We start from the raw sequence: 19,102 nt of genomic DNA on the forward strand, positions 1-19,102 counted from the left end.
CGCTTTCTGGGCCAAAACTATTCGAATTTCCTCACTCGCGTTGTTACGACTGAATCGAGTTTTCAATTCTCTATCCAACGATGCCAAAACGAATTTTGTGGCTCGAATGGTTCTTGAGAAATTTCGAATAAAGCCTATTTAGTTATCTCTGGAATGATGTAAAAACGAGCGTTCTTGCTCATTTTGCTTCCGAGAAACATGCAAAACGAGACGGAAAACATAAAATTTTGCAATAATCTTGGGCCACCCTTGCACAAAACGACGATAATTTTTCTAATTTCATAGATAACAGAAGACTGTATTTTTTCTACATAGCCCCCCCCCCTGACTTTCAAGTTGTATCCGCCCCTGTCCCCGTTTTCCTGGAATTGAGACGAATTTTCAAAAAAGCGCTTTTGCGAAGGATTTTTTCAAAGAAAATGCTTGAGCCGAAATGTGGATGGCTGCTTCGATTTTACGTTTGTAACCGAACTAATAGCACTATTTGGGTGAAAAAGTTACTGTTGCTTCAAATGAATGAACGCTACCGTTTCTGAGATCTTCAATTTGTAGATACACGTACGTAAAGCAAATGCAAACGGTAAATGTAAATTTTACCTGACCATAATAGAAAGTGGTGATTTTTTGGTTTTAACGTTTTGTGGCTTAACATTCCGCAGTTTTAAGCAATGACCGTGAAAACCTAATAGATAGCAAAAAAATCAAATTTAATAACGATTCGAGATCGAGATCTATTTCTAATGAGCCGAGCAGATTCGACCAGGTATCCAAAAGGGCATAAATCTGGAACCCCGTCGGGATAATTGCCTGGGAATAATTGCCGGCAAATAATACAAGCCACCGGCCTATGAAGTTCGCATACAATGCGCCCTAATAGCGTTTAAAAGCAGAATAACATCGAGCCATTTAAAATATAAACTGGAACTGTCACGGAATACGGGGATGCTGCACACAAAAGCACAACAAAAGCATTATGCTAACAATACCCCTGACGACCGACAACCCTAAAGTCATTATTTCGACAAAAGAGTGTCAATGGCTGCATAAAAACCTCATTAAATTTGCCGCGACTCGTTATTGTAAAACAACACGCAATCCGCTCGATGGCTCCCAAAGGAAATACTACCTCGAAATATGAAATGCTATATTAAATTATATTTTATTAATTCCATAGCACAACACTTTCTTAAGTTATTTTTTTAAATAAAAGAATGTATTTTCCTCCAGTATTTTCGCGGTTTTTCTTGGCAACTTATACCGAGATCAGGACAGCTGATACGCAACACCTTGTAAAATAACGTCCAGGAAATATAAAAGGATGAAAGATAAAGGCGAAATAGAGAAAAAAAAACACTAAATTTCAGTTCTTTTCTTAGTTTGCTCTCTCTGACAATTTTTCAGTACACATTACTTCCTACATATATGTATTACAATTCAAGAAAATTCCAACTTCTAATGGGATTTGCATTTCCATATTGAATGAATGATCCTGGTCATGTTTTAAAGCTTTTTTGGGTAGAAAATGCCCCACTTTTCTGGTTCTTCAAATTTTTGCCCAGCCTTACGGATTTTTCCAATTAAACTAATTTATCCTACTGTGTACTGTCCACTTGAAATGCTCCATGAAAAACCCGTATTTAAACCAGAATAAATTAATGGTCAATATAAACTAGAAACCCAAAACTAATTTTTGACGATGTATATTACACCCACAGTCTTATAAAAATGTACATCGATAAAAACTCCAAAAATCCACTTAGTAGAATCGCTTGCGATTTTTCTCGTTTTGTTTCTGATAAAACATAATACCAATTACCACGCACGCCACTAACAATACGCTACCCAGTAGCATTAGAAAGAAGATTTTTACACCTGAAAGAGACGAGGGTTTGGGATCATCCACATGGTCTCTGGGAGGCTCAAAATAAGTCGCGGATGGCAGGATGTGAGTCCTGTCCTCACGAGCTCGAGGCTATAACAATAATGACAATATAATCTAAACTCCTTCAAAATTTGCTTTGGTACTAGAAACCCCAAAAAATATCATTTTCTGTTCAGTTTTATCGCCCCACGCGCATTTTCCTAACTTAAATCCTTTCTTCAATTCAGTTCGATTGTCAATAGTATTTTCTCAGGGTTTCATCCATACTTACATCATCAGGTAGATCCAACTCATACAATCGCATTGAAATTAAATCGTGATTGTCTGATAGATCTCCCGTGGTAGCTGATGCCCCAAGATAATATCCGGTAGGCAATTGAACCCCTTCCACTTTAAAGCATTCCTTCCAAGCCTTCTTATCTTCAATATCCGTAGATACTGAAACAGACTCTTCATTTAGCCTGCCATTGGCCAATCACTGTTGATTAGTTGCAGAAAATCGCGTTTGATTTAGCATTTCAATCTATTTTAGGCAGCTTAACAAGCAAGTAATCCAACCGATTGAAAGGAACAAATTCTCAGAATTCTTGGGACTTTCGAAGGTTGCAAAAAATGCAAACAAACACAAACCTGAATTGTTATCACTGAAAAAAACGCGATGATTTTCGCGTTTGAGGCAAACGGTAGAAAAATTCCAGTTCTCCCGAGTGCATACATTTAAGCCAGCAATTGAAGCAATGAAGTAAAGCGACAAGGACTTACCGGTAAGAACGTCGTTTTCATATCGGATTGAGAGGTGAGTATCATGATTAAGATTCCTAAATTTGGCATTACAACCGGCTAATTGAGTGTGAGTTCCATCCCGATCGTGGTCATACGACATGGTTCCATTGTTAACCATGGCAGAAATGTAGGGATGTTGATGCTGCAAGAAGGAAGCTGTTAGACTCGTTCTTGTATCAAGGGCATTTTCCTTACATTATGAGGCCCATTGTGGTTACTGTACGTATCCAAGATTATGGCCATTCCATGAAAGAGATCACTGCTTCCAAATACTGGCCCAGTGCGCGAACGATCTTTGGTATACCATATCGCAAAACCATCACCAAACAGCTCTTTGCCCTTTCCATGGACTTTAAACTGTACTTGCATTTCCCAGTTCCTGATCATTAAGGGCTAGAAACACATTATAGTCTTGCAAAATGGTTGCAGTTTTTTTGAATAGATCTACATACAACTGTATTCCAAATGGCTCCTTGTTTGCTTTGCATATCTGCAGTTAACCGAATGTGGTTTGGAGTTATAATTGTACTTCCTGTGTATTGCCAGTTTGGAATCTGCATGCCAGTGCCTGCAAAAAAATAACAGACTGTTATTAAGTTCAAATTACTGGAGTTTCACGCGCTTTCGCCATGTCGTCTGGCAAGAGTAAAACTGACTTGCAATACAATGGTGACAATGGTACTATGCAGATAAGCTACATATTAACGAAGGGGTGGTTATGAAGGTATTTTATTTGGCGGTGTACTAAGCCAATTAGAGCTGGGGGCAAGACAAAGGTAAAGTGTATTCAATTGAAACTCATTGTGGTGTCACCTTAAGCTAATGAAGGCCAGAGTTATTTGAAAAGTCAAGTATAAAAATAGCTCATTTGCACATAAGCAAACGCAATAAATCGCTTACCATGATAGGGCTTAACAAGGCTGTGCTCCCTTTTTAGATAATCTTTGGTGTTCCATTCTGCTTTTACCAATTTCAGGAGCAATAAGAACAGCAAATGTGTCAAGTAATTGCTGTTCAGGTACATTTTGAGTATGAATTTCCCACTATTAATATGTTCAAGCTTCGCGGGGAAACGGCAAAGTTACTTAAATAAATTTTGCCAAGACGAATAACAATTCTCTGTGTCACTGTGACGTTTAGGTTAGAGTGGCAGTAAATAACTAGGTTTGAACCGCGCTCTTCTTCCCATGTATATGCAGCAAAGACAAAGCGCAATGCCCTAAAATGGTAGTGCATCCTTCTCACACTCGTGGTTTTGTCGTTTCAACTCTTGAAACATTGCAGTTGAAATTCCGTTTGAATATAAAACTAACTTATTTATTTAGTTAGTTTTATATTCAAAAGAAATTCTAGTAAATGTGCATGAATAGTATAGGAAATCATATTAATAACAAAATATGCACGTTTTTATGTACAAATTTATTGGTGGCTTAGATAGAAAGACAATGATGAACAAAGGAACTACACAAATTAAAAGCACTATGATTACACAATCATGAGAAAAGAAAGTCTATGACACTGAGGATAGTAATGACGAATTGATAGGTACTGGCTGATTTCGAGGAATTTGCTTTTTCTGAAACAGTTTTAAACATTTCATGTAAAATTTGCTGTTTCCAGCCATAACTGTGGAAATAATTAGAATATTGGTAATGCTTTAGGACATCGGGACAGGTTTCGAGCACTTTTTGCTCATAGAAATTCGCAACTTTTCCATAAGATAATCAAGATAAAAAGAAACAAACTGCATGGCCAAACATCGATACTTTCTTATAGTTGCCAAATGTCGAGCAAAGTAACAATACTGAAAACTTAAAAAAATAACTCAAACTTGTCCAACCCCCACAAAATTTTTAAATTTGCGAAATAGCAAACACTGGCAAAAGCGCGAAATTTTCAGAATTGCCGTAACAGTTTGAAAAACAATCAAAAAATTGTGATGTTCAATGAGTGAAAAGTGATCAAACCGCATTTTCGCTAAAAACGCCCCTAAAAAAGTACTTGGCCTGGAAAGCTCTATGGCTTCTTATACTGAAATAAAGCCTGACTTCCCAACGCATTACCAGAATATTTTCTTCAAAATCTCTTCAAACCTTCCAGGTCTTAAAATGAAGAGAACGAATTAAAGAGACTTCTTACCTTCCGCCGGAATGGGAAACAATCGCCGCTCTTAGCTTGAGGTGCCGGTTCGAGAACCAGATCTGGAGATCTGGTATTGTTGGGTCCAAACACATTCAATTGGCGGTAACAATCTGTCTCAATAATCTCTGTTTGCCACGGGATTGAGACGCACCCCGTGTTGAATTTCGAGTAGAACGACGAATCACTCTCGTCAATATTAACACCTTTCACCGTGGAAAACTGCTCTATATCAAGGACGTCCTTCGCGTAAACCGCATGAGGCTGCAAATTAGGAAATTAACATCGAAATCAACTCTAAGTAGAACCACATCGTACATCTGGCACAAAGGGTGGATCAATGATTCCTGCCTCCAGCCGTCTCCAGTTGATGGTCTGGAAAAATGCGTGTTGTTTGACCTGCAAAGCGCCGTGGCGATCCGCTTTACCGCCCAGTCGATCTGTGGCGTTTTTGGTAAGCAATTGTTGGCAAAATGATTTTGAGTCTTCGGTGAATTTATTTGAGTATCTGCAACATTTTGAAACCACTCAGAGAGTATTTGCAACGCCAGGCAACAGGCAAATGTACCTTTCTGGCTCCACTTTCACTCTCCTGTCGACTTCTTCGCGTTTCACTTTCTCTCTGCGGGCCCTGAAAGGAGCCTGCCCCTCGATCATTTCATAGACCAAGCAGCCAAAGCTAAACCAATCAGGACTGAAACTGTAGCGCTCATTGTCGATTACTTCCGGAGCTGCAACAGATGAAAGTCATGCAGAAATGGCCTGTAGAAGTAAAGCGGAAGCGCTAAACTAAGCTAGCTGTTTACCCATATAGCCTACAGTGCCAACTCTACCGCGCACCGACTCTCCTTCTGGCAAGACGATGGCTAATCCCAGGTCTGAAATGCGTACATGACCATTATCATCCAACAGAATGTTCTCCGGCTTACAGTCTCGGTATACAATCCCCTATAAAATCAATTAGTTAGGCGAAAAAATCGCGAATTGGGCGCTAATAAACTGACCTGCCTATGCAAGTGTTCCACTCCACAAACCACCTCAGCAGCGTAGAATCGAGTTCGGTTAATATCCAGGCCTGGCTCGCCTCCCATATTGTAGATGTGAAATTTCAAATCGCCCCCGCTCATAATAGTTAACACCAAACACAAAGCGTCTTTCGTCTCATATGCGTAGGTAAGATTGACGACAAATCGTGAGTTGATCTTCTCCAGAATCTGTTTTTCAATCAGCACCATGGCTTCACCTTTGCGCTTTTTTATGCGCTTCTTTTCCAGCTTTTTGCAAGCGTACATTTTGCCAGTCGCCCGCACCTGCAGCCAAAGAAAAACTTTGCAAATTTCGGTCTTTAGTGGCAAATGCTGTACAAACCTGGCAGGCGCAAACTTCCCCAAAACCGCCTTTGCCCAACACGCGGTACATTCTAAAAGTCTTGTGCGTAACCGGCTGAGATTCGAGCCACTTCCATTGCAAGTAGCGATGAAAGTACATGGATTTAGTGAATTCTTCAAAAGGTTCCCCTGCTAGATACGTTCTTACTGCCTGAATGGAAGTGTGGAAAAGGTCTTTGCCAGGGCCATTTTCCAATTGTTCTCCTTCCAGAAACAGCTTATCAGTATCAGGAAATAAGGCTGAGGTTTTCTGTGGAGGAAGATCACGGAATTGCTGCAAGCCCTTTAGGATTAGTCGCAATCAAAGCCAATGTTCGCTGTACGTACTTGCTTAATTACGGAAACTAGATCGTGTCGCTGGTCATCCGACTCGATTTCAACATCGAGAAGCAAGAAGAAGCAGTGATACTGTGTACCTTTCAGCTCACACCACTGGCCGAACAGCGTCTTGCCAATAGGCTGTTGTTCCACAACATATTCATACTTAAAATCTGGAAAAAGTCAATTCAATGAAGTTCACATCGATTAGAAGGTTTTTCAGCTGCTCACCTATTTTACTAACTAGTTCCAGACATTGGGATATATGAGGAAATTGCAGGATTTTCTTCCACTTTTTACTTTTTCCCTTATTATTATCAGATCCACCTGAAAAAACGACGAAGCATTTTGATTGTTTATTATATACACAGTGATCATGTAGACAAGGTTTAAATTGAAACAGTGAGGTCTATAAACTAAAGCCAAGTCTGTTTTTCCTTTTCCAGCAGCCGTTTGCAATTTTTGTGGACAACAAAAACCCTTCTAATCTCATGGTTTAAAAATATAAAAGGTGTTTTTGGCAAAGCCACGTTTACATTTCAAGCGAATTCCATTATAATTTCTACTTAAAAAAACTGGCTAGACTTTCCCTTCTCCTTCCCCAAATAATAATTCTCCAGTGTGTTATGAAAAACAAACACATTAATAAAATGGACGAAAACAGTCGGATATTGATCAATAGATCACTGGGATAACAACACGCATACGTATTTTCTGGTTTTATCTTTACGCGACAGAAATTTTTGTTGAGGGAAATTAATAGCACTTTCTCGCGTTTTAAGCTGTTTCATGTTCAATAATTTGGGGTTGAGTGGGGTGTTTTGTCTCTAACTTTTACGCCACTAGAAAAAATGGCAATTTGAAAGGCCATTGTGCTCTAGATAAAAACCTCGCCTTAGTCGAAAACTCATACATCAGTAGTTTTAGAGAAAAATTGCCATTTATCCGGAAAACCATGAGCAATACATAAATACCCAGAAGCTCTGATTTTTTTAAATTTTACCCAACAAAATCGGAAAAATCTAGCAACTTGGCATTTCCAGTGATAAATAAAGAAAAAGTTTTGCGAAATAAATCCCTGACACTGTTTTTGCTGATTGAGAAAATCGTGAAAAACCGGCCGAGTTTAATGGAAATCTTAGTGCCTTGAAGCCGAAAAACAATGATGAAATTGGGAATTTACAATTCCCATTCTTTGAGCGGCAACTAGTAATTAGTCCCTTCAAATGAGAGAAAAAGTGTACAAAAACATCAAAAATCAAGAAATTTTTACGATATAAATTAAACAAGGGCTGAGCGCTTGAGATTATGATAAAATCTGCCATTCAGGTGATAAACCATTTGGAATTCAAAAAAGACACTGAGGGCAGAGGAAGACCTAACTCGCAATAACTAACGGGACAAGATACAAAAACTTGGTATTTTGCTCAAAATACCCTGTTATTTAAATCGCAAATTGAATTATTTCAGGCATTTGATGAAAAGTACATACAGAGCTTATATGCAATGTTAACAGGAAGTTCTTATCTACTCAACACGCTGTTATCTTAAACATCTAGTTTTTTTTCTAAACAAAGCCTGTTTTGCTACAGTTTCCAGATAAGCAGATATCTATTGTTAACGGCAAATAGTCGTCAGAACGTAGAGAAGCTTTCGGCAGTACTAATGGCAAAGTGAATAAGTCAAAAGGGGCACCAGGCAAAGCAAATGAATCGTGAAAGGAAAGCTCAAGCTTCCAGGCAAAGTAGCCACTTAGTCTTCAATTGGGCGCAATAAGGTTTAGCAAATAGCTGCATTTACATGAGAATGAATAGAAAACACATCACATGAGATCCATTGGTGTGAAACGCTGTGATTGTTGTCAATGGCTTACCTTCCCTTGCCTTCAGATAGACTGTGTTGGCCACAATGTTTTCCAGTTCCATTAGTTCCAGCGTGGTTGTAGTTTAAAAAGCGATCCTCAAATGAAGCTTGAGCCCCAAAAACACTCAGTTTATATCGGAATTGTAGACTTTAACATTCTGACACAATCAGCATGGTTTGTTTTGGGTGCATTCATATCTTCGGAACGATCAGTTGTGTGGAATACGAATGTGGTGGAACTAAATGCATTGATTTGTAAGGAGACTCGAGCAAACGAAGGCCCCTATATTCAGATGAGCCCCAAAATTGATAATTGTTTGTAAATAAAAGCCTGCAAAGGGCGTGTCTACAACACGGCCCCTGAGCACGGAGGATACGGCATTATTGCCGATTGTCGTGATTATAATCATTTGGTAAAAATCACGAGCAATATTGACTAGCTCGATTTTCAGAAATCTCAAACTTGAAGAAAGCAATCGCTAACCAGGAGGATTTTTCACAAATAATACAAGAATTACCCTCCTCGCTTGGCCCACAGAAACCAAATGCAGCTTCAAAGTTACATTGAAAATGGCATCTGATGAGACAGCCTTTCAACCTACGTTGCCAAGCTTTCACGCCAAAACCTATCAGGAATGTATAAATACCGATTTAAATCCCCCAGCAGGCCTAATTGAGCTCACAAATCCCAGTAAACTTTCGAAGGCTCTGAATTCCGGGCGAATTTTCCAAAAAACCTTCCCAATAACCACCGGATAAATAATGCCGTTCCAGTTCCCTCAAGTGGGCGGTTAGACAGTCGATATTTTGACTCGTCTGGATTTTAGGGGCAGTTTGCACCCTTTACAAGTGTTTGTCAATATAAGAGTGTTGTGGGGCGAAGCCCTGTAGTGCGACGGCATGTTTCACACCCTCTAGAACCAAAAATGCCCCATCACTTGGTGAGTAACCCCCGTCAGGAAAATCCAGCCAATTTCCTAATTTGTGGTTTTATTAGAATTTTATGTGCTCAAGTTCTTTTTCAATTCCAGGAAAGATCTTACACAGCAGATGGTGATAGTGTTCATTGAACGTGCTGTGATCCTTGAAATTAGTCGAAAATGAATTCTGTATCAATTCTGCTGGTTACAGCCAATGTTGGTTCAATATTTGAGGAGGTAAGTGCGGAAATCTAGTGTTATAGTTGACCTAGTTCAACAGGCTAGCAATCAATACCTTTAAAGGGTCATGTGCATCAGATGCTTCGTAAAGGGGCCTCTTTGATCTGCCTGTTCCACTGTTTAGGTGCAGACCACAAATAAACAAATTCTGACGCCAAAGTCCAACTTGTTTACTTTTTAAATCCTGCTCATTACACTCCTATTGTTCCTGCATCTGTGTCTTTTCGCTCAGGATTAGCTCAATGATTGTAAATCAATAAAAAGGACAGCCACACTACCTAAATGTCTGATTATTATCGATATTATTGATTTATTTCATATACTACCTACAGTGGTGTAGCCTTTGAATGCCATATTTTTAGACACCAACTTATTTGTTAAGGAATTATGAAGTCACTAAATTAATAGGGAAAATTGTAAATTACTGTACAAATATTGCGAAAAAACTGTTAAACCGACCAATACAGCGCAATTTTCCACAAGGAAAGTTCAAAGTAATTCATTAGGTCTGTTATTGAAGTAATTCCAAATGTTTAGATTATTCATTTCAATCACAGATAGTTGGATTTTTTGTTTGATTTAGTCTAATTGACCCCAAATGCATGCATTTATTTTTGGGGAAATGGCTCATTTATCGTAACTGCTTTAGTTTTACGGCATTGTATACGGAGTGTTCATTTTTTAAAAAAATATTGTCTGCAGAACGAAAAAACTTTGCTTTGAAGGTTCATTATGTGAGTATATTATTGGATTTTTTCTTACTGTTGTGGACATTTGTTGGGCTGAGTCCAAACAAAATAAATACAAAATAAGGATGTTTTTTCATTACTATTAAAAAGAGTAGAATTCTTGAAAAATGTTCGAAAATAAATTGTTTATCGGCCTCAAAAAAATTGTTGGCCAAACGCATCGGTTCATTTCTAATCAAATAAACAAGCGCTGTGGACATTATTTAAAGTGGACATCAAAAGTCGCATGATTTTCACATTTTCTATTTGGGAAAATGAATTTGTTTACTGCACTATAAGAGTCATTAAACCAGGTGGTGCAAAAAATTGTTTATCTATAAACCGCCGGTTGGATTTCGACTTTATCATTAGCTTAATTAATTTAAATACGATGGTTGATTTTTAATTCAAATTTTGCCACCTTTGGACCCCGTTAGCATTTTGATGAATCACAACTTTTAAATTTGGCACGTTTCTATGAGAAAGTGTCGTCAATCCAGGAAAAATTTACATTTTTTGCCTGATATGTTCATATGAAAAATGTTTGAGGAATGCAATCATCGCAATTATACAGGGTGTTTCAGGCGTAGATCGAGGCCAGGAGATGCCTTGTGTAAGATGTTCTAGTTAATCTGCTTAAATTCTAGAAGAAATGTATTGTTTGGTGGACTGTTCAACAAGTAAATAGACATTGATGAAAGTATTTGTAGCCGAATGAAATGCTTAAACTATGGACTGAGGAATTCTTGTCTAAAATAGCCAATTTGGATAGCAAATTTATTGCCTTACATTGCCAAGAAGTGGGTGGTAAGAACTATGAAAACTCCATGAAACATGTGAAGAGATTCGTGGACCATCTCTGCTCCAGCAGCGAATTGCAGCAATTTAATAAAGTGCGGATATACTTGGACGAGGATTATACTTCGGTGGAAAACTTCACAGTAATTCAGATCTGACTAACCGCAAAACAATCAGCAATTCATTAACATCCCCTCTTTAGGCATTGGGAAATCTGTATTTTATTCACAACTCGATAAAAGAGGTTTTGATTTGGGACTTTAAAAAGGCCGAGTTTATTGCCGTTGAGGATACGCAAACATTCTCAGGCAATATAGAAGCCGTTGATACCATAGAGAAGGCGAAATTTCCGCAGCACTTTTTCCCAGAGGTTTGCATCTGTTGGGATTTGTGTTTATTTTATTCGTAAAAATCCCGTTTCAGTGCAAATGGTCCCGGAAAGGTTTCATGCGAACCAGATGGTTGTTGTGCGGCACAGTGTTCGATTTAGTCAACTTGCACTTGTTTCATGACGCCTCAAATCTGGTCTCTATGTCCTCGTATCCTTCAGTTTACTGCAGGAATCGGCAAAGAGCACTGGAACATACACTGTACCGGTTTCATAACGATGGCTTGGAAAATGTACCGTACTTTGTATTTGGGGATTTTAACTTTCGAACTGATAACGAAGGAGTTATCAAAGTAGGTTGTTGCTTTTTACTTCCACCAGGTTTTATCCAGGCTTTTTTTGAAGCAACTGACCAGCGGCTTGACCAAAACCAGGGTACAAAACATTAAAAACAATGATCAAACGAAAATTCATTATAACAGTGAGGATGACGACCTGATTTTGACTGTGGGGAAGAAGGAGTTCAACCATTCTGACCATGCCAGGGTTTTTTTGAATTATGACTGGGCAAGTATGCAAATTGGGGACGTTGCAAAGCAAAAATTACCCTGAATTTCTTTGCAGCTGAAAAAGTTTGATAAGGAATCGGAGGCTTTCGCGAACATCCTGACTGAGTATCCCATTACGTTTGCCCCCTCGTATCCTTTTGAGGAGACCATTGCAAAAGGAGCCAATTACATGCCAACACGTTGCCCTGCATGGTGCGACAGAGTTCTGTTCAGCCATTCTGCTCAAAAAATCATCGACGAGATGCAAAGTCACGACTATGACTTATTAGGACTGAATACTTGCATGGGAGACCACAAGGCAAGTGAAACTGCACAAATACCGGCTTTGAGTTCTGAGGCACTCAACTTTTGCATCTCTAAAGGGCTTAGAATTTTTTTTATTCCAGCCAGTATTCCTCCGAGTATCCCTTCGGACTTACGCAGGTATAGTTAAGTGTTGTGACCATGCCTTGTTCGTTTGCTTGCCTGACACGTGTCGCTGTTGCCGCAATTTTGCTTCCTACACAATAAACGTGGTGGATATGAGCGACTACATTAACAGCAATGTAAATCGCTCATCAACGGACGTATCCATTGATTCCTCATTGCTGCATGATCGAGCAAACAAAGGCATGCTAACGCTCGAACCGTATACGCCTGAGAGTTCGAATTCTCGAACGCCGCTGCCCGAAGAGGATGAAACTCGAGAGGACAGCCGAAGAAGCTCGCTGTTAGCGACGGAGCTGAAAAGTAAATTAGAGAATATAATTTCAACCAAAGAATTTCCTTTGATTAGTCGAGCGTATGTCGATGATGAGCTGCGACAGTTGAGCGGCATGGTAGAGGCGAGTAGTAGACGTAGTTCGGAAGAGAGTAAAAGTAATTGTAGTAAAGCTCAGCTGAAGAGTAGCGATAGAATCTCAAATCGAGGCAAAAAGAAAGGTAGAAGAATGTACTTGAAATGTTGCTCAGTTGCATGATTTGTACTTAGTTTTGCTGTTTGTCTCAACGGTTTGGCCCCAAAACGATCAAACCGTTCCCGGAAATTGATCGGCTTTTCGGCCAATCTGTGCAAGTGTGCGTATTTGTATTGTTGTTTTCCTGTAATTACCTGTAGCGTAGGCAATTTGGGGCCGGCTTGAGAAAGGCGGTGAGCTATTGAACCGAATATTTCATTAATTTATCTAACGTGTTATTAAAGTTGATTGTTTATCGCTAGAGGATTCATATTTAGTGTGACTGGGGAAATAACGCAAAGTTAGTTAATAACTTGAATCAACTGCTGTTTGGCGACTAATTCTTGGAACATTTGTGTTCAAGACTTTTAAACCAACAAGACCTGAAAAGAAGTGATGGTCCTGAAACAAGATCTAATTTTTTTCGGCCAGATATTTTCCTTAAATTTTTACGGGGTTTACATTGGAAGGTTGACACCGTTCAGTGTGGTCAATCGCTTGCGAAAATGTACAGGGTGGTACTTTTTACCGGCCAATTCCCCTTTTACCGCCGTCTTTTTTTGTAGTGCACCACTAAATCATTATTTGCTCAATATAGAAGCATTCTTGTCTGGCGTCTTTTTTTCTGCTTATCAGAATTAAAATAGGGGGTTTTACCCAAGGCGTCATTAATCTAGTTGATTACGGTCCAAATTTCAAGTAAATATCGAAAAAATCGCAGGATTTCGAATTTTCAATAGCGGCTCAGTGTAAGAAACTTTGCATACTTTCCTTGGGGTCATATTGTGTAGTTTTAAGTACTTATAATATATCCTACTTACCTATAATAGACTTAAACATATTAAGACTGAGGATTACAATTAGTCGTAGCAGCTAATCGCCTTTCTTGGTTCGCCAAACAGACTTAATTTTTATTTCAAATATAGACCTATCATTTAGTAGTTGTTTTATTTGAGGCATTTGCCCCATTGTTAGTGCCTGCTTGTTCTGAACTAGATGTCCTTTAAAGCCTGAGTAATTTTTGCAAACTACTTTTTTGCTTCTCAACCGTATTCCTTGGGTATTTTAGATCAATTTTCCCAAATTTTCACTGATAAAAGCTTGTAAGAATTGTTTAGAAAAATTTGAGTTTAAAAATATTTTCAGGTAAGTGCGGCCACAATTAGTTAGTAAAGGACTGTAGTTGCATGTTGATGTTCCAGGAAAAATCGTCGAAGAACCAGTGGAGCAAGCGTCTGGCGTTAGAACGGATTCGGACAAAGACATCGGCACCACCAGCGACTATATTTGCATTCAAAATATTGTGCATCCCATGAAGATTATGAAAGAATCTTCCGTCTAGAGCAATTTGCACATTACAGGGTTTATCGAGTAAGAGATATCAATAGTTTATCAATTTAATAAGAAGATCCAGATGAATCAGGGTAATTTGAGCCGATATTAATCTTCCGTGTTATTACCACGCTTAATAATAGCATAATTGTAAACAGTGGATTGACCCTTTTTTAAGCGTTTGTTAAGTTCAGTTAAAATATGTGTGTAACTTATAGGTTTACGCAAGTATTTATTTGACTAATTTAAACTTAAAGTAGATAAATAATTTTGTACCTGATTTAACGAGTATTTACTTTAATGCTGATAATACTTAGGAATTGCGACTGTATCTGGAAGAAATCCACTAATATAAATGTGTTCCCGTGTTTAACCATGCATGCATCTCCGTGGTATACTTAACTGACAAATAATGTTAATATAGACGTACTTAAATCATGTAAATCACCATATTAATGCGTGTAATTTATCGATGTGTTTTGTTTGTGTTTTCTACCAGATTTTATTTTTGTTATTCACGTGTTGGAATAAAACAAGTTTAGTTAGTTAAATTGTGTTTTCCTTAACCCATTTTTCTAAAAAAACTGAATATCGCCCACCAATAGTTCTACATGCTATGGAAGTTCCAAGGCGCAATTGGTAACAGTTCCAAAAGCCGGCGTGTAAATAAAGTCACAAAGCGCCGCATTATTCCGATAATCCATCTCGGCAATCTTGCATTCTGGATTAACGGCTATTTTGATCTTGTAATTGCCTGGATCAAGATCGGATATATCGACCCATTGGCAATCCACAGTGTGTTTGTAAATATCCGAACAGTTTACGGTGATTCCTTGGTCGCCGTAGTTTGCGCAAGCATATTTCGGCTCCACTCCTGGAAGGCACTGGTTATCTTCCAGGCAGAATGAGGCTTTGTGCCCTTCAGCCACTCGAGCTCCTTTCGCATCGAATATATCAAAGGTGGCAAACACTTCCATGCTGTGATAATGCCTGAAACAGCCCCAAATTTTTATTTAAAACTCCCATTTTTACATATGAACTTTTGACTGAATAGTCACGCAATTACACAGGGTTGTTTGGGTCAATTCTTATATCTTATACTTAGAGGAAATGCGAATTCGTTTATATTCAAAGCAACCTTTTGATTTTTTGTATGTAACTTATAACTGCTTTTAATTGTTTAAGAGCTCAGAATATACCTATTTAGATTTTTTATTTGTAGAACGTTCAACTGTTCCTATTTATATTTTATTCTGTTTTTGTGTTTTTAAGTAGTTTTTGTGTGAAGTTCCACAGAAAAACCACTTGTTTGATTCCCTTTCTTAAAGCAAGTTTTTTAGCAAGCTCCACAGACCCCTTCTTATTGGCGTGCAAAGTTCAAAATGTAGCACCTTTAAGGAATTTTATTCCTTTGCATGTTTCCCATTGGCTGAAAACTTACATATGGCACATATGCCACTCCCACAAATGCTTGGGAATCAGAGGCCGAAAATCCGCAGTGCCAGCGTTCAAAATGCGGGCAGTAAATCGCAGCAACCGCCTCGTTTCCAAGTGCCACGCCTCATTCTCCTTCTGGATCTGGTAGGCGGAAGAAGCGGCGCAATTTTCCTCCATGGCGCACTGCAGGAAGAACATCGTCTGGTCCTGAAGATAGGCCGATCTGGTCAATTCCTCGTGGTCTGCAGAGTTGATATAAAACTGACTGGAACAGTGAGGATTTAAGCAAAACTGACCGATAACTAAGTCGGAGAGCGATTGTGTGCAGGAAACTGCGGCCACTTCTTCTTCGCTGCATTTTCCGGTTAGGGAGACTTGATAAGTGCAGGTAGCGAAAGAGGTTTCATTGCTGAAGCACCGCACTCCTGCTAGACTGGTTTTTGATAGTTTGCCCCCGAAGAACTTTGTCTGGATAGCATCGGCAGCATATCCTAGAATATCCCCACTAAACTGTATCATTTTCTCGGAATAAACATTGAATAACTTGCCTAGGGAAAGGGTTTTGCAAACGACTAGGGCTTCACGTAGAGACCAGCCTTCGGCGCAAATAACATCCCATCGGCCCCCCTTGGTCTGGACCTCGACTCTTCCTTCAGTGGCCACTCTGCCTCCTCTCAGTCGGATTTTTCTTGTAGCGCCGATGGAAAGTCTGCAAATTAATTGGCAGTCGTTTGGTTGGAGTAGCACTAAAGTCCACTATAGGCCTGGGTAACACTGTTGAGTTGCGCTTTCTGAGTTAACGAGTTATAATTCATCGGTTAATGAGTTATAATTCATTTGTTAAAGCTTTGCCGGACCCGCGACTGGAATTTTTGCATCTAAAACAGGGTTATTAACATTTTTTCTGAGAAACGTTTTACTACTTAGTCCGAGCAACTAAAAGAAGTCATGAAGATTTTCCCTGCAACAGAACTGAGTCCAAAGAAAGTCGACGAGTTTTCTTGTAAAATCGATTTTACAAGAAAACCTTAATTTTTTTGCATAGAAGATTCAGTTTGTCAGTATTTTACAGTAAAACGTTAGGAAAACTCAGTTTTTCTGTTTAGAGACAGTGTTGTTTCGAAATATTGACCTAAAAGTGAAGAAACTCCAGTTTCCAAGAGTTTTCCACATAAATGGTTATAAACTTTCGCTTTTTCAGTTCGGGGAAATATTTTTGGAAAAAGACCTAGAGGGTTTTGTCCATAATTTGGAGCTGTAAAAAGTGTTCCAAACATTTTTGCAAAGCGGTTAAAGAGGCGAGTGTTCTACTAAAATGTATCTTATAATTTTTCGCAGAAAATACCTGAAGCGTCAGTATTTTAACTAAAAAATAATGCGATTTTTGCGTAGAAAGAATTGCTTAATAAAAACTTTGTTGAAACTGGAATAACTGGAAAATTTAAAGAAACTTTAGAAATCTTCAGAGCGATGAGGGCGGCGAATTTCCCCAATAACTTTTTGAAAACTTTGGCTTTGGTCGTTTTTTCAAGATAGTCCTAAGTGGTTTCGGTAAAAAACTGAATCAAATTATTTGGTATTTCTGCCAAATTCGAAGCTGAAAAGGCTTTTCTAAATTTTCCTGCAAGCCGATCAATGGGGCTAATTTTATAGCAAAATTAATTTTGGAATTTTTGACTGGAAACACTCTATTATTGTAAAAAAAAAAATCACCAAAAAATAATGCATTTTGCGTTTTCGATTAAAAACTTTTAGTTTTGTGATCGGGTTTGGAGAAAACCTTAATGGTTTTCGGGAAAAAATGGTGAGAATTTGTTTTAGTTTTTGTCCCGAATTCGACACTGAAAGCAGTTTTTGTAAATTTTTTACAAACCTATAAATTTGTCTTGTAGTTTTTCGCGAAAAAGCCCTGTAGATCGTCAGTATTTTTAAGTGAAACTCTACAAAATAGAGCGTTTTTGAGTAGAAAGTAAAGCAAAGAAATCCAGTCAAAACTAAAAAACCACATTTTTTTAACAAATTCTCCAGTCTTCAGAGGAATGGAGGTGACAAGATTTACAAATAATCTGTTAAAAACTTTCGCTTATTCTGTTCGTTTTTTGAAAAAAATTGTTTGATTTTTGTTCCAAATTCGAAACTGGAAAGGGATTTCAAAACTTTTTAGAAAGCGACGAAAGATTCGAAATTCATTTAATAATTTTTCGCGGAAAATATCTTAAGGTTGTCATCATTTTTACTTGGCTAAAACTGGAAAGTTCTGAATTTTGAAGACTTTTAAAAATGTTATTAATAAATGGCCTTTATAATAAATTTTACAAAAGTGGTCAACTATTTCCCAACAATGGAACTGAAAAACTGCGCCAGTGCGTTGGGTTGGCGCACCAATCCATTTGCGCAGCACTGCGCCAACTCCTAAAAAATCACTGAGTTACCCAGGCCCAGTCCACTACCTCTTGGTGTCCGCCTTAGCCTCATTTGGAATTGAGGAGGTTTGGGCTGGGTCCAGGCAGATGACGCCGGCAGCCTCAGAGTCTTTGCAGTCATTTTTCCCCCAGCCATCAAACCGGCAATCGGCAAGTTCCTCTTCAGTGCCGTCGCAGAAAACATCGTCCATCCAGAACTTCCCTGGTTTATTAAGTGTTTGAAGGAGTTTGATATGATTTTCCTGGGCTTACTTTTGGAGATTCCGAAGTAGCTGTTGCTGGTTGGTTTGACTGCGCCACTAAAGTACCCCAGTTGCTTGCAAACCACCAGACTTTCCTTCAAGTCCCACTCATCGTCGCACACTGCGCCCCATTTGCCTTGGTATAGAATTTCCACGTTCCCTACCGGAACACTGATAAAACAGCCCCAATTTCCCTAGTTTCTAAATTACCTTCGTATTCATCGCGTCCTCCAACCAACCGAACGCCACCATCGACCTTCTTCAACCTCTTCAGATGTTTGCGGATCAGAATACTTTTGTTCTTACTCAAGGCATCGTGGGAGTGAATCGCCGCTATTTCCAACGTACAAACTAAAAATAAAATCAGGTCTAGGTACTTGACATTAAGCATTTTGGACGCTGTTATTCAACTAAATTTTAAAAAAATATAGTTCACTTTCGGCACCAGAATGGTTCACCTTTGGGGCGATGTTATTATGCTAAAATCTGGGTCAGCGGTGTGCTGCGATTTAGGTCGGAATATGTTTCCGTAATTTGGGACGAACAATAGTTTTAGCATGTGTTGGGAATCCAATGAATCTCAAATTGGTTCGGGTTCAGATTTTTCAGCTGTTTGCGCTATAATTGCCAGGGACCCAAAAGCTCGAAATTATTCTTTGTTTGCAACAGAGAAATGCTTGATTGATCAGTCCTAATGATCCGAAACTACCGCAAAGACAAGGGCGGATGCAGGGTTCAATTCTCTATCCAACGATGCCAAAACGAATTCTTTGGCTC

At 38.8% G+C, this 19,102-nt stretch overlaps 4 protein-coding genes across 7 annotated transcripts; 1 reads left to right on the forward strand and 3 right to left on the reverse strand.

The window, feature by feature from the left end:
• Positions 1–1,354: 1,354 nt before the first annotated feature.
• Positions 1,355–3,852, reverse strand: LOC109545474 (vesicular integral-membrane protein VIP36). The gene is made up of 6 exons (XM_019916196.2): positions 3,566–3,852; positions 3,118–3,233; positions 2,861–3,058; positions 2,645–2,807; positions 2,154–2,320; positions 1,355–1,972 (listed from the first exon to the last, which is right to left on the reverse strand). The coding sequence occupies exons 1-6, from the start codon at positions 3,687–3,689 to the stop codon at positions 1,757–1,759; spliced, it is 984 nt and encodes a 327-aa protein (XP_019771755.1). The 5' UTR covers positions 3,690–3,852; the 3' UTR covers positions 1,355–1,756.
• A 213-nt stretch (positions 3,853–4,065) lies between these two features.
• On the reverse strand, positions 4,066–8,783 carry LOC109545471 (G protein-coupled receptor kinase 2). Of its 3 annotated transcripts, none has more exons than XM_019916189.2 (10): positions 8,384–8,783; positions 6,742–6,837; positions 6,520–6,683; positions 6,173–6,475; positions 5,809–6,114; positions 5,611–5,752; positions 5,373–5,535; positions 5,123–5,312; positions 4,805–5,068; positions 4,066–4,241 (listed from the first exon to the last, which is right to left on the reverse strand). In XM_019916189.2, the coding sequence occupies exons 1-10, from the start codon at positions 8,433–8,435 to the stop codon at positions 4,176–4,178; spliced, it is 1,746 nt and encodes a 581-aa protein (XP_019771748.2). In that variant the 5' UTR covers positions 8,436–8,783; the 3' UTR covers positions 4,066–4,175. The 3 variants fall into 3 exon arrangements, with proteins under 3 accessions (XP_019771748.2, XP_019771750.2, XP_019771749.2); XM_019916191.2 differs by having other exon boundaries at positions 6,173–6,442; positions 8,384–8,782; XM_019916190.2 differs by having other exon boundaries at positions 6,173–6,466; positions 8,384–8,781.
• A 239-nt stretch (positions 8,784–9,022) lies between these two features.
• LOC109545472 (inositol polyphosphate-5-phosphatase A) lies at positions 9,023–14,774 on the forward strand. 2 transcript variants are annotated; one of them, XM_019916192.2, is made up of 9 exons: positions 9,023–9,314; positions 9,405–9,530; positions 10,972–11,202; positions 11,262–11,429; positions 11,483–11,740; positions 11,793–11,954; positions 12,012–12,254; positions 12,343–12,877; positions 14,094–14,774. In XM_019916192.2, exons 2-9 carry the CDS (start codon positions 9,474–9,476, stop codon positions 14,231–14,233), a joined length of 1,794 nt encoding a protein of 597 aa, XP_019771751.2. In that variant the 5' UTR covers positions 9,023–9,314; positions 9,405–9,473; the 3' UTR covers positions 14,234–14,774. The 2 variants fall into 2 exon arrangements, with proteins under 2 accessions (XP_019771751.2, XP_019771753.1); XM_019916194.2 differs by having other exon boundaries at positions 9,024–9,314; positions 12,343–12,379.
• Positions 14,766–18,836, reverse strand: LOC109545473 (lysyl oxidase homolog 2). Its single transcript, XM_019916195.2, has 7 exons — positions 18,536–18,836; positions 18,336–18,485; positions 18,111–18,285; positions 16,209–16,369; positions 15,957–16,151; positions 15,665–15,902; positions 14,766–15,213 (listed from the first exon to the last, which is right to left on the reverse strand). Exons 1-7 carry the CDS (start codon positions 18,714–18,716, stop codon positions 14,838–14,840), a joined length of 1,476 nt encoding a protein of 491 aa, XP_019771754.2. The 5' UTR covers positions 18,717–18,836; the 3' UTR covers positions 14,766–14,837.
• Positions 18,837–19,102: the final 266 nt, after the last annotated feature.

Source organism: Dendroctonus ponderosae, unplaced genomic scaffold (genome assembly GCF_020466585.1).
Source record: "Dendroctonus ponderosae isolate FM_Combo_2020 unplaced genomic scaffold, Dpon_F_20191213v2 Dpon_F_20191213_5, whole genome shotgun sequence".
Taxonomy (NCBI): domain Eukaryota; kingdom Metazoa; phylum Arthropoda; class Insecta; order Coleoptera; family Curculionidae; genus Dendroctonus; species Dendroctonus ponderosae.

Excerpts from the sequence above, each read along its gene's own strand:
- LOC109545474 (XM_019916196.2), bottom strand. The coding sequence starts at position 3,689 with ATGTACCTGAACAGCAATTACTTGACACATTTGCTGTTCTTATTGCTC. Across the intron at positions 3,059-3,117 it reads GAGCCATTTGGAATACAGTT|CCCTTAATGATCAGGAACTG; the intron begins GTATGTAGATCT and ends ATGTGTTTCTAG. Across the intron at positions 2,808-2,860 it reads ACCACAATGGGCCTCATAAT|CATCAACATCCCTACATTTC; the intron begins GTAAGGAAAATG and ends TCCTTCTTGCAG.
- LOC109545473 (XM_019916195.2), bottom strand. The coding sequence starts at position 18,716 with ATGCTTAATGTCAAGTACCTAGACCTGATTTTATTTTTAGTTTGTACG. Across the intron at positions 18,486-18,535 it reads AGGACGCGATGAATACGAAG|GGAACGTGGAAATTCTATAC; the intron begins GTAATTTAGAAA and ends GTGTTCCGGTAG. Across the intron at positions 18,286-18,335 it reads CTACTTCGGAATCTCCAAAA|GGAAGTTCTGGATGGACGAT; the intron begins GTAAGCCCAGGA and ends TTAATAAACCAG.
- LOC109545471 (XM_019916189.2), bottom strand. The coding sequence starts at position 8,435 with ATGGAACTGGAAAACATTGTGGCCAACACAGTCTATCTGAAGGCAAGG. Across the intron at positions 6,476-6,519 it reads TAGTTTCCGTAATTAAGCAA|GGCTTGCAGCAATTCCGTGA; the intron begins GTACGTACAGCG and ends CTAATCCTAAAG. Across the intron at positions 6,115-6,172 it reads GGGAAGTTTGCGCCTGCCAG|GTGCGGGCGACTGGCAAAAT; the intron begins GTTTGTACAGCA and ends CTTTGGCTGCAG.
- LOC109545472 (XM_019916192.2), top strand. The coding sequence starts at position 9,474 with ATGAATTCTGTATCAATTCTGCTGGTTACAGCCAATGTTGGTTCAATA. Across the intron at positions 11,203-11,261 it reads CTTCGGTGGAAAACTTCACA|GCATTGGGAAATCTGTATTT; the intron begins GTAATTCAGATC and ends TCCCCTCTTTAG. Across the intron at positions 11,741-11,792 it reads ATAACGAAGGAGTTATCAAA|CAACTGACCAGCGGCTTGAC; the intron begins GTAGGTTGTTGC and ends CTTTTTTTGAAG.